This window comes from Cyprinodon variegatus, unplaced genomic scaffold (assembly GCF_000732505.1).
Source record: "Cyprinodon variegatus isolate N-32 unplaced genomic scaffold, C_variegatus-1.0 Scaffold152, whole genome shotgun sequence".
Classification (NCBI taxonomy): domain Eukaryota; kingdom Metazoa; phylum Chordata; class Actinopteri; order Cyprinodontiformes; family Cyprinodontidae; genus Cyprinodon; species Cyprinodon variegatus.
Window position 1 is genome coordinate 1,271,831 of NW_015150605.1, and position 14,044 is coordinate 1,285,874.

General features: G+C 39.3%; 1 protein-coding gene across 2 annotated transcripts in view; it reads left to right on the plus strand.

Moving 5' to 3' along the window:
• The window catches only part of sdk1 (sidekick cell adhesion molecule 1), a 381,738-nt gene that overhangs the window by 307,389 nt on the left and 60,305 nt on the right, over window positions 1–14,044 (plus strand). For both annotated transcript variants that reach the window (XM_015377352.1, XM_015377351.1), the window contains exons 21-23: window positions 1,327–1,518; window positions 11,275–11,396; window positions 11,492–11,604. In XM_015377352.1, the coding sequence (XP_015232838.1) occupies window positions 1,327–1,518; window positions 11,275–11,396; window positions 11,492–11,604 (427 nt within the window). The remainder of the gene's footprint in view (window positions 1–1,326; window positions 1,519–11,274; window positions 11,397–11,491; window positions 11,605–14,044) is intronic.

Sequence of the window (14,044 nt, forward strand, 5' to 3'; positions counted from 1 at the left end):
ACCCACATACTTCTGTATAGAAGCTAAAACAACCCCTGTTTGTAGTTTTCTACAAACTATGTAAGGCAGTGGTTTTCATACCTGTTCTTCGGGACCTTCGGTGTCCAGCATGATGGCTAGATATACAAAGCAAAATGCTGATATTTGATCCAGGTGTGTTAAGTTAGGCAGCAATCTAAAACAGGTTTAGATCAAAGCATATATTTAGATCCAAATATCAATGTGTAACAGGACTTGGGATTGATTTTATGATCCATAAAATCACAATAAGCATGGCCTTAACACTACAAATAATATCGCTGTAATATATCATTCTGGTCTTATTTGAGAACCGTATAAGAGCAGAATATGTTTGATTATTGATCTTCTTTTGAGATGATTCTACTCCAAATAAGAGCAATGATCTGCCAGAGCAGTGAGACATTGCTTTTGGTAAGATTTCTTGAAATCATGTTATATGTCCTCAAAACAAAACATCTTACCAACTGCAATAGTCTTAAGGGCTGGTTATCCTCCCGCAGCAGTGTGCCGCAGTGAACTGCACTATGTAATGCCACGCCACAACGCAAGAGGGACAATCAAGAACTAGCTTTGGGTCTAGATACCACCGAGGTGGAGAGGAAGTGGGGGCAAGTTTGTCCGATAATGGAGGGACATGAGGTCGAAAAAGAGCAGGGATCTAGGTGAAAAAAGGGTCTCAGTGTTCTTGCACGCCTCGCTCTAGCTGGTCCACAAGTCGTTTTCCACAATGGCGGTCATACACACAAAACAAGCCGGTAAGGTACCAACCAGGAAATACTTATAGCGTAGAGCGGATGCAGATTCGACCAATCAGAAGTCTCCTGTCTGCGACACTGTCTGCAGTCACCTGCAATTTAGGAGATGTGCAGCAAAGAATCTGCGGAGGGGGCGGGGACATTTCTGCGTTCACTGCGACACCCACGCAGACGACCTGGTTTCGAAGTATAAATCAGCCTTTACAGATTATTGCATTTATTTTAAGTTCAATCTTGTCAAAAGAAGAATAATAATCTAACTAATTCTGATTTTGCTTGGTATATTAATCTCTAAACAAGACCAAAAAGAGATTTTGTTTAGATCTAAGTTTTAAAGACTTGGTTAGATGGACACTTTTTGCAGTGTATGAGCTGGAATTTATCCCAAAATACTTGCAACCAAATGTTTTTAAATATATATATGTCCCTCTATTCTGATTTCTATCTGTATGACCTAGTGATGTTGTGTGTTGGTGTGCTTGTATGTACCTGACTGCTCATGTCTTTATGCGCCTTCATTAACCCAGCATGCTTCTCCCTCCCCTTGTAGGTTACGTGCTGTGGTGGGAAGTGCCCAGTGTAAAGGCAAGCCGAGTGGAGCGCTCCTTATCCAATTCCACCCTGCAGTACCAGCTGACAGGCCTTACTTCCACCACTGCGTACATAATTCAGGTGGCAGCTCTGACCGGCGCAGGACAGGGCGTGGTCACATCGTCCACCATCTCCACCGGCGTCCCACCAGGTGCAGTAAATAAACAAGAAACATACACAGATATGAAACAGGGGATGTTGGAAGCTGTTTTCTTGTTACGAGCGTGTGCAAAATAAATGTGAGTGATGAGCCCTGATGAAGCCGTTGTCATTCTTCAGGCTGATAAGTGGCTGTTTCTGTGACTCCATGAATCATCTCCCACATTGCAGACACATGCTTTCACATTCTCTCTCACAGACAAAAGTCTGCCATTTACTGCTACTCAGGGGAGCTCCTCAGTCGATGCTGTGTCTGTGTTTGTATACCATGTGCTGAAATCGCTTTTGTGTGCATGACAAGTTCATATGATTGCCCAAGTTGCAGTCATCATTAGAGCTGATTAACTGCAGGGAAAGGATGCAGCAATTAACTTGGTAGGACACAAGGAAATTAGAAGAAGGCTAGAAAAAGAGCAAGGGGACACAGACAGAAAATACAAGTAAATGCAATTTTCTTAGAACAGAAGCCCAAAGTCTCTGACAAATGGACTGTGTGGCAGAGATGAAGAATGGATGGAAAAAAAAAAACAGAACTCATACAAGCAGGAATTTTGTCCCAACATTTTCTAATGACTAATTTATGAGTAAAAGCTGAAAAAGTGAAAGCAAGATGGATACAGACAGTTCTTAGATTCTGAGGTTATTGATTAATTCATGAAAGCAAAAGGAAAGAGGGACGAAAGATGGAAGATTAGGAAAAAGGACTAAAGAATGAACAAGGAGATGGAGAGGTTGGAGCAATCCACCAAACATAGATTCCACTCTGATTTATTATTCATGAAATCATGGAGTTGAGAGAATTTTGTCATATATCTAAGCCAGACAGCTGATATCAACATTTTCAGATTATAACCTTTACAAGTTCACAGCACGGATTTATAGAAGAGTGTTTACATTTGGCAGAATATTCTCTGGTGGTACACTCTAATGGTACTGAGACGACTGGAAGGTCAAATTTGTTTTGGGCCTTTTACAATCTATTTGAAGTGCTGACTTAAGTACTTTTTGAAACAACCGTTAGGTACAGAGAAAGTTGGAATTTAATGTGGAATTTTTTAAATCCCCATAATTTTACACACAGAACCAAATAAAAACATAGACCCCCCAATAAGTGATTTAATGTGGCTTTGCATTTTAAAGAGAATACTGTATTTGGCCACTCGTTTTAGAAAAAACTAATAGAGGTTATTTCAAATAGCAGGTATCCCAGACCAAACCCAGCTCTTTATCAGACTCCAAAAACGTCCCTGTGTGTTTTAAAATTTGTCATGATTTGAGCTAAAATAATTTAGCTACTAGAATAGATTTCAGGTAAACACCGTTCAATGCTCTACTGCCTCTGATGGTGCATGATGCCACCACTGGCCTACATGGCAGCTGCTACAAAATGCGTGAAAAGTTGCGCTTAATCGACCAAACAGGATAATATTCTCTTACACCTATACAGCCATTCAGTACTTATTGTAGTGCATCACTCTCAGCATGACTCCTCCACCACCATGCTTAGGAATTTGAATTTATTGTGTTTATACAGTTTGAATGCTTCTCTTTTACTTTCCTAAACATACAGTTTTTTTTCAGGAGACCTTCAGTTAGTCCACACAGGAAATCTGAAATTTAAATGTAGGTTAAGTGATTTTGTGTGACTTGTTTTGTAGCTGGGAATTTTTTTCTTGGACTTGCTCCTTCTCAGTCCACGATGATTTAAATGGACAGCAGAGTTAGTGGAGATTCCGTCTTCGACTTATCCTGAACTATCAACCAATATTCTTACATCTGAGCTGAACAGTTTTGGCCTAAGGGTGTTACTTTGGACAATTGGTTATCCCAACTGCAAATAAAGCTGGTTTTAGAAAAGCTAAAGCAGGCTAATGTTAAACTTCTAAGACGGTTGTGATGTCATCTCCATCTGAAAATTTGGGGCTTTTTCTAATAGTCACGTCTGTAAAAAGCAACTAACCATGTTAAGGGAATTGTAAATGTTCATCACTGTACACGTTAAGGACTGCAGTCATTTTGTGAAATCTACAATAAATTATTGTGTTTTGGAAACTAATTGCAGATGTATCATATATAATCAATTCACATTGAGAATTCAGACAATCCAAATAAATGCATCATTAAAAAAACATAATTAACATGACTTTGAAGCTAATGATAACTCCATGTGCACCTCTGATAAAAAATGTTGAATAGAGATAATTTTAAACACCAACTGCTAAAACTTCCTTCATACCTTCCTTGTAAAATAAAAAATCTGCTTGATAATTTTACTAAAGCTGAGAGACACTATTTTATTTTACAAGCAGCCTTACCAGATGGGGTATTGTCATGTTCAACATTGATGGCACTTGTAAGGCTTTAGCTGAAGCCATTGGATAACAGTAAATCTTCAGACGTCAAATGTTAACCAAACACATCACAGAACAGTTGTTCTGCTGTCTTTATAGAGTTTGAGTGGGGCTGCCGAGAGCAAAGTAAACAGTGTTGATTGTCAGTTTTATTGACAGAAGCAAGCTGTCAACTATTTGATTCATTAGCACAAGATTTTAAAAGCTGTTGTCATACATGGCGCTTGCATGACTAATGCCAATTTATTTCAGCAGCTGTCAGATGTTGGAGGACTTGCTGTAAATTGTGTGTTGTATTTGAAAGGTTGACGTCTAAAAACCTTTCAAAGGAATATTTAGCTGTGGCTGCATTGTGCATGCAAAACAGATTATTATTGCTCTCCAAAGTATTCTAGTTTTTTAAAAGCATGTTGTGGAGAAAATAATTGTTCTCATGTTCTCGTTGTTCTGCCCTAAAAGCAGACTTCGGTTTTAAATTTGACAGAAGCAGCTATTCACTGTGTAGCTGGTGTGTTTTTTTTTTTATCAGTGAGATGTCAGTGAATAAGCCTGTGTTACATGAGCGAGGCTATTGTCAGATTTTTCTTTATACTGTTAGCTAAATCTGTTTCCAATTATTCTCTCCTACTGTTATTGATAGCCTGAAGCTTGGCATTCAGGTGCCTACTATTTGTCTGCTGGGGATAGCAGGTGTTGCTTAATTATGTTTCCTGACAGCTACGTCCAAAAAAGAACCCTTTTAGGTTTAATGTTTAGTTTTTTAGAGTGTCTATAACAAAATAAAATCTAGCACGATGTCATAATCTTTTTCTGTGTCCTGTCTACCAGAGGAGGCACAATTGTTGACACTCCAAGTTGGAAATATGCATGAAAAGCTCTTATAATTATCTGTTTTGTAATGTGACTTCATATTCTCATCCTGAAAGTGCTAAAACAAAAAAACAAAAATAATCATACTGAGGTTTGCATAATTTAGCTTTAGGGACATGCAATGAAACCTCGCTGGCAAGTAAGAAGCTGGAGTTAATGCGTGAGGATAAGTAGTAACAGCTAGAAATAGTTTGACTCGCCTTAGAACGGTTTGGCTTCGGAGGGACTTACCCCCGGCTCACACCGACTCCGGTCTTACCGTTGCGGTGCGGTGGGTGCGGCGCCGCAGTGATTCCAAGTCATTAAAAAGACGTAAACCTCTCTCACCGGATGCTGAGCTGTCCGGCTGCGGTTACCGAGACACTCCGGCGCTGCAGAAAATTCAGCAAGAAAGCTATCCTTACGGCGTGCTGGAGCCCTCCGCAACAAGCTCTCGCAAATATCCTTATTTGGGCCGTGTTATCGCATGAAGTTACGTGAACTCAAGTGAACTTCTGTTTAAATCTTCGGACCTGTTGCCGGAGCCGCAGAGCCGCACCGTAGTCAAAAGGGCGGTGTGAGAGGGGGTGTGCGGGAGTTGCGGTCTCCGTCGGCTCAGTAACTGCACCGGAGCCAGTGTGAGCAAGGGGTAAACCCTCCCCTGCTCCAGAGTTCCCGTGGAAGAGTGTCATCTTTCAAGAGCTGAGGATACTCACAAGTTATTGGCACCAGGTCATCTTGTGCCAAACAGCAACAATCAATTTTACAAGCATTTCCTCAGACATGTATTGTTATGTCTTTAATACTCAAGTTGAGAAAGGAGTAGAGCTGTTAACTCATTACCATCTTTTGGTAAATTGGATCTGGTGTCAGGAAAAGTTAACCCAAATGATAATGAGGGTGACCTGGGAACATCTAATGGAGATACATTTGGCTGGAAGGTGTGGAGCTACTTTGGTTGTGGAACCAAAATTTGGGGTTGAAAGGTAATTTGAAGAAAGAGTGGAGACTTTTGATTGGCCTCAAGAAAGGGAATTAAAACCGATCACCAACTCAAAAGAGGTAAACCAGGGACTATCCCAATCTCTGATCTGCAGGCGCTGATGACGGACATTGTCAGATGATGGACGGAGAATTCCTTAATCTTGCACCATGCTCCCCACAGTGGGCGTAGTGCTTTACCGTGGCAGCTGTGGCAAAGGTGGTTAAAAGGCACCAAGATGGGATAGGGTTAGGGCCTGAGTTTTTTTGAAGTTTCTGGACAGTGTAGGGCTGTCTTGGCTGATAGGTGAGATCCCGACCTATGTTTTAGTTTTCGCCAGAATTGTATTCAAAACCTTTTGGTTTATGGGAGTTCATGATGCTAGGCCATTTTACTACTTTCCTGGGACCTTTGGAAGCAAAATAGTTCTGCAGGATTACACTTCCTACAACATACTCATCAATGTGATCCAAGTGCCTCTCCATACATCTTTATAATCTTTATTTGTTGTCTCACACCAAACACACCTCAGCAGTCTTGTTGTCTGAGGGCTAGTAAAATTTATATTTCAGAGTAAGAGATTTAATGGTTTAATCACTAGAGGCATCTACAAACTGATGTTTTTTTTTTTCTTTTTTCAAAGGCAACTTCTTAGTTATCTTAGAGCCTATTGGCCCAAAGTGGCCGTTCAAACCCATCAAGCCATTTGCTCACATCCATATATTCCGCTGATTTTCTGCTGGTTGTTCCTCTGTGATAAAGATTTGTCCTGAGTTATCAGGTGGGGGGGAAGCTGGTTATTATTTCTCTATGAAGCTTTTGTGTTTCAGCTCCTTATTCGTCTCCCCTGACACAGCTGGTCACCCAAACTGCGTGCTTCCTGCCTCTTATTATTCCCATGGAGACGGAACAAAGTCAGAATAAGAATGGGTCAAACGTAATTTCACAGCTTTGCTGCCTATTCAGACATTCACAGGCGTTAAATGGAACATAGTGGACGATACATTTATTTCTCATCACCCTTACTGCTCTTTAGATTTATCTTACTCTGTATTGTATTGTCGACCTTGGAAAAAAAAAGAAATAAATTGCTCTGACAGAGCAGAAAGATATGGACGCTGCAGCACAAGTGCAGGTCTTTGACTTAAAATTAACTTTCTGTATTTGTGTTTCGTTCTGCCAATAGATGGGTTCATTTTAAAGAAGCGCTACTGGCAACTTTCTGTCCTCGGTCTGAATTCAAATCCTTTAGACTTGACGAATTGGTAATAGTAGTTGTCATTGCATTTTAGCAGTTTTAGTATAAATTTATTAGAGAAATTAATTGTTACGGGGGTTGTTAAAGTTTAATAACAACCATGTGTTCGTGTCAATATGTCAAAATTGTTACAAAGATCCATTCAGTGAGAAGCTCAGTCTCTTACCTCCCTTTAGCCATTTACCTGACTAAAATACGGAGCTACTGCTGGGAGCTTTAAACACTGCTCCCATGGTGAATAAATCCATCAAAAACCATACGCAACTGCTAGCTGACAAGGTAAGTACTAAAGCATTGTTCAGAAAAAGGAAAAGGAAAAAAAAAAAACGTTAAAGGATGTCATATGCTAACCGCGCAAAGGCTACAACACTGATGTTTGAGAGCAACTTAAAAGGCTCAGTAAAGCTAAACACTATGGCTATGTCAGAACGTCCACCCGAACCCCTAAAACCAACAATCAATATATAGAGCGGGGACTATGTAGTGGACTTTATAGTGAACTCAGTTAACGGACATTTTAGACAGATAATAACTACTTTTCGCTCCCCTATGGTCATGTAACTCCGCCTCCCTGCACAATGCCTGTGCCATCTTGGTTCTGTCTTGCCACCACAACAAATACCATGATTCTTTGCAGGGAGAACTCTCACTTAGCATGCTGGGATGTATTTGCTCGTCTAGTAACCATAGAACATCTATTTTTCAAGGTGCATTCTTGGAAATTTCGATTCTGCTACTTTTTCATCCACTTGATGTTCTAACACTCATCCCAACCAGTATATAGATCCCTACATAGTGATTAGGGCGAATGTTCGAAAACAGCCTTGTATTTGAATAGTATTTTCAAGTACACGGACTAGCCAATGATGTCAATGTATTGTTCTGAACTCCTTCATCTTGATGTGCATCCAAAGTGCAATATGAGATAAGATAAGATCGACTTTATTGATCTCACAGTGGAGAAATTCACATTTCACACCGGCCTAATAGTCAAAAAGAAGGTGCCGAAAGGAGGAAAAGATACATGGGGTATATACAGTGAATCCGTCTATCTATATATAACATTTTTCAAACCATGCTCCTTGTACTGCTGAAATGTTAATCAACTGGTTGCTCAGTCAGCTACTCAATGGAGAAATAATGCACATTTTGCTGTAAAGGCATTGGAGTCTGATGTTATGGCAGAAAGAAGTACGAATCTGTTGCTACCATGATGCTGTACATAATTACTGAAGAAAATATCATGCAAAGGCACAAGAAAGGCAGAACTTGTAGAGGACTGCTGCACATTGCATGTACCAGATACTAGTTTACATAGAAAAAATCTATCTTAGTTTTATTCTATTTTAAAATGATCGCTTTTCATAATATACTTCCATCAAGTATATTAGAATTTAAAAATGTTAAGATGTATATAGAGTTTTTAAACATGTGAGCAACGTTGATAAGTTTGGTATTCTTCTACCTTACACTACTTTGTTTACCGCCATTAAGAATATTAAAGTTCTAAGGTCCCTATTGTTTTATCTTAACTGAAGAGACCCTTTGCCCTTCCAAAGTGTTGCAAGTATGTAGTTTGAAAGTTAAGAATCGTGGCAACCATATTTTATTTAAAATATATTTAAATGTTTTCGCATTGCAAATTGTTTAGCAGTTCACTAAAAAAAGGTTCTGCAAAAAATTTTACTTTTGCAGTTTGTTTCTTTTAATTTCTTTTAAATAATTAGTCAGGCTGTAATACTTATGTATTTTATTCTTCAGCAAATTACTGGCCTCTGTTAATAAGAAGGCGTTTTAAATACCAACATATATGTGTACACCTATTGACATGTTAAAACTACAGTAGACAGATTTCTCTTTTTCTCATTATTACGAAGGCAATACAGCCACAGGCTTCAGTCGAGTGAAATTTTATATGGATTTAAAATTATATCAGCTTTACAAGTGGAGAGGAAAGTTAAGGATATTGGCTAAAATTTTGCAGGTTTATTTACACTTCTGAATAAAAGCTGCTCATGCATCTCAGTCAGATAGCATTTAAATCTTAATTTACTTGAGTGTTTCAGTTCAAAACCTGGAACTGATAAAGGAGAGTTTTGACCCATCTTGGTTGATATGAAAATGTCTTAAAACACCCAAAAATAAAGCAGTTTTAACAGACATTTCATGTTGTCGTCTACCAAATTATGAAGAAAACTGCCAGTAAACCAACAGTTTTCCAGTAGGCAGATATTAAACCTCACCAAAGTTAGGGAATGCCAGACATTTAAAGGCTGTATCCATTATATGGAAGGTTCTATGGAGGGAAAAAGTGTGGTATAAAATGTTGCAATACTATTTGGAGGATTATAAACAGCAACATTTGGCTTTGTTTTTAGAAAAAAACTGCTGAAAAACAAAACAAGACATAGAAGGTCAAGTAACGCAAAGCAAACTAGGAAAAGTTGTCTTTGAAACAGAACGGGAATTTAATGGATTTTTATTAGCCTGACCAGCCAGAATGGTACGACATCAACATGTCATTGATTTCAAAGGTGGGACTAAAAGCGTCAGCATCATCAGGTTAGAGCCAATCAGATAAGTATGGATGTGATACACAAACTTCAAGCGCCACCCGGTAGCAATAGTAAATATGTACTTTTTGAAAAGAAATGACTTCAAAGCTGTCTGTTGTTGAGGTTTTAAAGTTAGATCAACCTCACTTAGGAATTCAGAAAGGGCATCAATGAAACATTGCTGTGTTGCGGTCAATATCTTGCTGATATGCTAGCATTTCTATACCAAAGGAACAGGACTGAATACAGCATAATTTCCAGACCATAAGCTGCTAATTTTTTCCCACACTTTTAACCATGCAGCTTATAAGACGGTGCAGCTTTTCCGTGGATTTTGTGCTAACCCCCAGAGGTGGAAGTCAAAGTTGGAAATGGCAGAGTAAAGGGCTAATGGAGAACAAATGTATGTAGAGCTCCCAGTGTTGCCAACAACTCAGTAAGGAAAGTAGCTATTGGCTGTGCTATAAGTCGCTGAATGATGTAATTTCCTAATTTGCATGATCTGCCACATGACGTGCATGTTATTGATGCTGTGGGAGAAATAATGTCATTAGAGAGAGAGAAAGTGAGTTAAAAAAAACTTAGAATATATAGAGCTACTTTTGTGTCCATTAATGTTTATATATTTATTTTATTTTATTTTTAAATTAATGTTTATTTTATTACAATACTAACTCTCCTCCTTTACCCGGGCTTGGGACCGGCAAAATTAACCATAAAGAGACACTATGGTGGAGTTACAATTTTTTTATTTTTATTTTCACCTTTCTTTTTTTTTACTTTTTTCCTGTGTTCCACTAAGGAGCTTAAAAATCATGGTAAAAAAATGAACATTTTAAACCATAACATTTTTTACATTACATTAACATTAAAAATCTAAATGGAACAAAAAAGACTACAAAGAATCAATGAAAATGTGAGAAAATAATGGTAATTATTGTTTCCTTACAAACACAGGCTGTGCTTGCCTGCTCACAGAAAGAGTAAGTCATCTTCATGTTGTTCAAGGTTCTCTATGGCAGGTCCAGCAACTGAGGGCTCTGACTCCAACGTGATCAACCTGCGCCATCAATACCGGCGCGCGGTTCATTTGCAGTCTGGACCCTGAGGGTAACATGCTGTGTCTCAGACTGCAGCGCTGAGAGGGGGGACTCCGGCGGAAGCAAGAGAATGGGGTTCGGCCGGGGGAGGCGTCCCACGGCAGACCCCAGAAAAGTCGCTAGATTTGTCGCTAGTCGCTTTTTTGAAAAAGAGTCGCTGGAGGAGTCTGAGTAGTCGCTAAATATAACGACAAAGTCGCTAAGTTGGCAACACTGAGAGCTCCCCCTACAAGTTTGGTGGGAGACAGTTCAGTAGATATCACTGGCTTATAGCCCGGTGCGGCGTATATATGTACGTTTCAAGTTTTTAAAAAATATAGTGGACACGGCTTATACTGTATAGAGGTGCACTCTATAGTCTGGGAAATATGGTAGTATTTACTACGCACTTACTATTAGCATAGAGTACTTTTCAGCGGCTAATGTTGCTTTAGTAAAAATCTTATTTTCATTTGTAAATGTAATCTTTAACTTTTTTAGATACCTAATTTAAGTGTTTCTTTACTTTAATCTAGAATCATAAAGATAAGGGTAAATATATCAGTTTGTTTCTATTTGTTCTTTTTAATTTTATGAGTTATAATTACATTTCAAAGTAAATAACATTTTTGATGGCATTCTAACTTGTTGTATCTTTTTTGTTCTGTTTGCAGAGCTTCCTGGGGCTCCTTCTAACCTTGTCATCTCTAACATCAGTCCTCGAACAGCAATGCTCAGGTTTCGCCCCGGTTCTGATGGCAAAACAGCCATATCCAGATGGATCGTGGAAGGACAGGTGTGTTTGGGCTCAAAGTACACCTCAGTGGTGAGAGCCGATGGCAAAACACAGCAGGAGGAGATCTGTCTTGCAACATGCTCCCTATTTAACAGGTGGTGAAGGAGGACGGCAAGGAGGAGGCATGGAGAGTCGTTTACCAGAAAGACAACGAGCCGAATGCAGACACACTGGAGATCCCCAGCCTGACTCCCTTCACTCAGTACAGGTTAGCAGCAAACACCCTCATCCTGCTCAGAGCAAGTCTGAGCACAATCTCAGGCTCACACATCATGGTATGCACGCGCTCCGGCTTACACAAATCTTACTCTTCGGCAGTTTCTGCAGTATCGCAAGGCTCAGGTGAAGTTCGATAAATCACACTGGCACACAGAAAGACAGTTCCATCTGAGACTTTTCTGTTTGTCAGCACCTTCACAGCTGCAGCATGCAGATACTTATTACCCTCCTGCAAACTAGCTAAAGGAAAGGGGAGGGAGAAGCAGTGAGATGAGGGCAGGGGAGAGGAACGTTGATGAGAAGGTTTGAAGGGCAGTAGAAAGCATTAAACCAGAGAACGAGGAAAGAATGAGAGACAAGGAGCGTGGCGGGGGGAAGAAGAGAGAAGTGAATTTCTATCAGGAATCTGTTCCTTCTTTAAGAAGCAGCTCATCCTCTTCCTCTCCTACACGTCTCCGTATCCCAGTATCCTTAATTTTCATCCTTGGTTGGAAAAGTATGGAGTTTCATTCTAGTGTTTCCAGTTCCCGGTTGTAAATAGAACATGTTTATTTCCAGAATTTCCTAATCTATCTATATTTGCTTTATAGAGAGTCCTTACATCTATGCATTTGCACATTATCCACTTATCTATGCACCCATCCACGCAGACTGTGGAACTGTCTGTACTCTGCAAATCAAACTTCCGAAAGACTTATAAATTTGTCATAAAAATGTGTAAGAAGCTTGATTATCCGTGTTGTCAACTGTGATGGGATGTTGGCACCTTTCCACACAGTTTAGAGTCACTGGGTTCCTGCTGTCACAGGCAGAAGCTCTGTTAGATGAAGTGTTGCACTTGCCTGCATTTCTTATCTTTCTTTGCATCTTGCTTTTACTCTTTCCCCATCGCTGGGACAACACATCATAGATTTATTCTCTCCTGCAAACTCTGCCAATCACATGTTTCATAAGCCACACCGAAGCATGGCTGCGTTTAGAAGCATAAGAAACAAACGCTCTCCTGTGAATATTTTCGTGTTTGCGAGTCTTCATGTTCAGAAATGGTGGTTTTACTGACTGCTGTTTTCAGACAACTAAAGAGCTTCTCCTGAGAAGCCTCAGCTTTTTATTTCTACTATTCAATAATTTAATAGCGAAATCATTCTGCACAGTTTGGCACTTTGCCTAACATTTAAAGATTTTAAATCAGGCTGTCTTTATACTGATCTTATCAGTGAGGCAGGGTAAAATATTTACTTTTTCTGACATGTTTAGCAAGCAGTAAAGCATGACAAACTTCACTTTGTAAAAAACATATACATATGAATCTAAAGCAAATTAATGTATTTATTTTTCTTATACCAGGAAATCTCTGGAATTTATTGATGATCCTTCACAGTTTTTTTTTAAGTGCTTCTGTCACAACGGTGTGTAGTGTAGGTTCCTAACTTTCTTAGTAGAACTGCTGGGTCTAATCTGCTTTAGTAAAGCGACACACAAGCCAACTGCATTCCTTTAAATTCTTTATAAAAGGCTTTTTTTGCTTTATTCTATTTGCAATCAATATATTTGCAGCCATGATATAATTGTATGCAAATGCATTTGCATCAGCAAACTTTAACATAATTAACTTTTAATTATGCTCTTATTAATCTAATATATGTCAGTTTGACTCATCCGTCAGGATTAAAAAAAGACTCGGTAAATGTATCTGCGTGGAACCTGATAAAGGAACCATATTTGTTGACATAGAGAGCACAGATTTTCTGGTTGAAGCTTCTCCTTTTTTTGAGTGCAGCAGATTGCAACAGATGTCATAGGCATGATGGTCAGAGCATAACAGTAGCTCACTGGAAGCACTGCCAGGCAGCGTGTGCATGATGAGGTGGTAGTGTTGGAATGAGATCAGATGCTTTAGGTCCTCTGATGAACAAGCCATGCCACTGCGCATGGGAAAGCTTTAAATGCTGCAAACCCCACTATGCTACCTTACAGGCTCTAAACCGTTTGGGAACTTAAGAGCCTCTTTGCCCTTGTAGATCTTTTTTTTTTGCAATGCATTATGGTATTAATTAGGTGTGAAGGGGGGCTTAATGTCCTGTAGCCATTCAAGAATCAAGAGTTATTGCAAAATTGAAGTTATGCAACAGTTTTCTGCAGGGATATATTTCAGGAATTTTGGCCTTAAAATTAATTGATTCATGGGTTAAAAGTCAGAATTGAAGTGTGTTGATTTTTCTCTGATTATATCAAACGGGTAACTTGTTATTTATCTTGCATACTTTTGCGCCTGGTCTGTTGTTATTTTGTTACTCTAAACCCTTAGCCATATTTGACATGGGGACACCTGACCCTCCCAGCCAAACCATGAACTCATGTTGCACTTTAGGCTACATAATTCCTCGACACTGCATAAAGTAATATTTGCATAGCACGTTTCATATTTA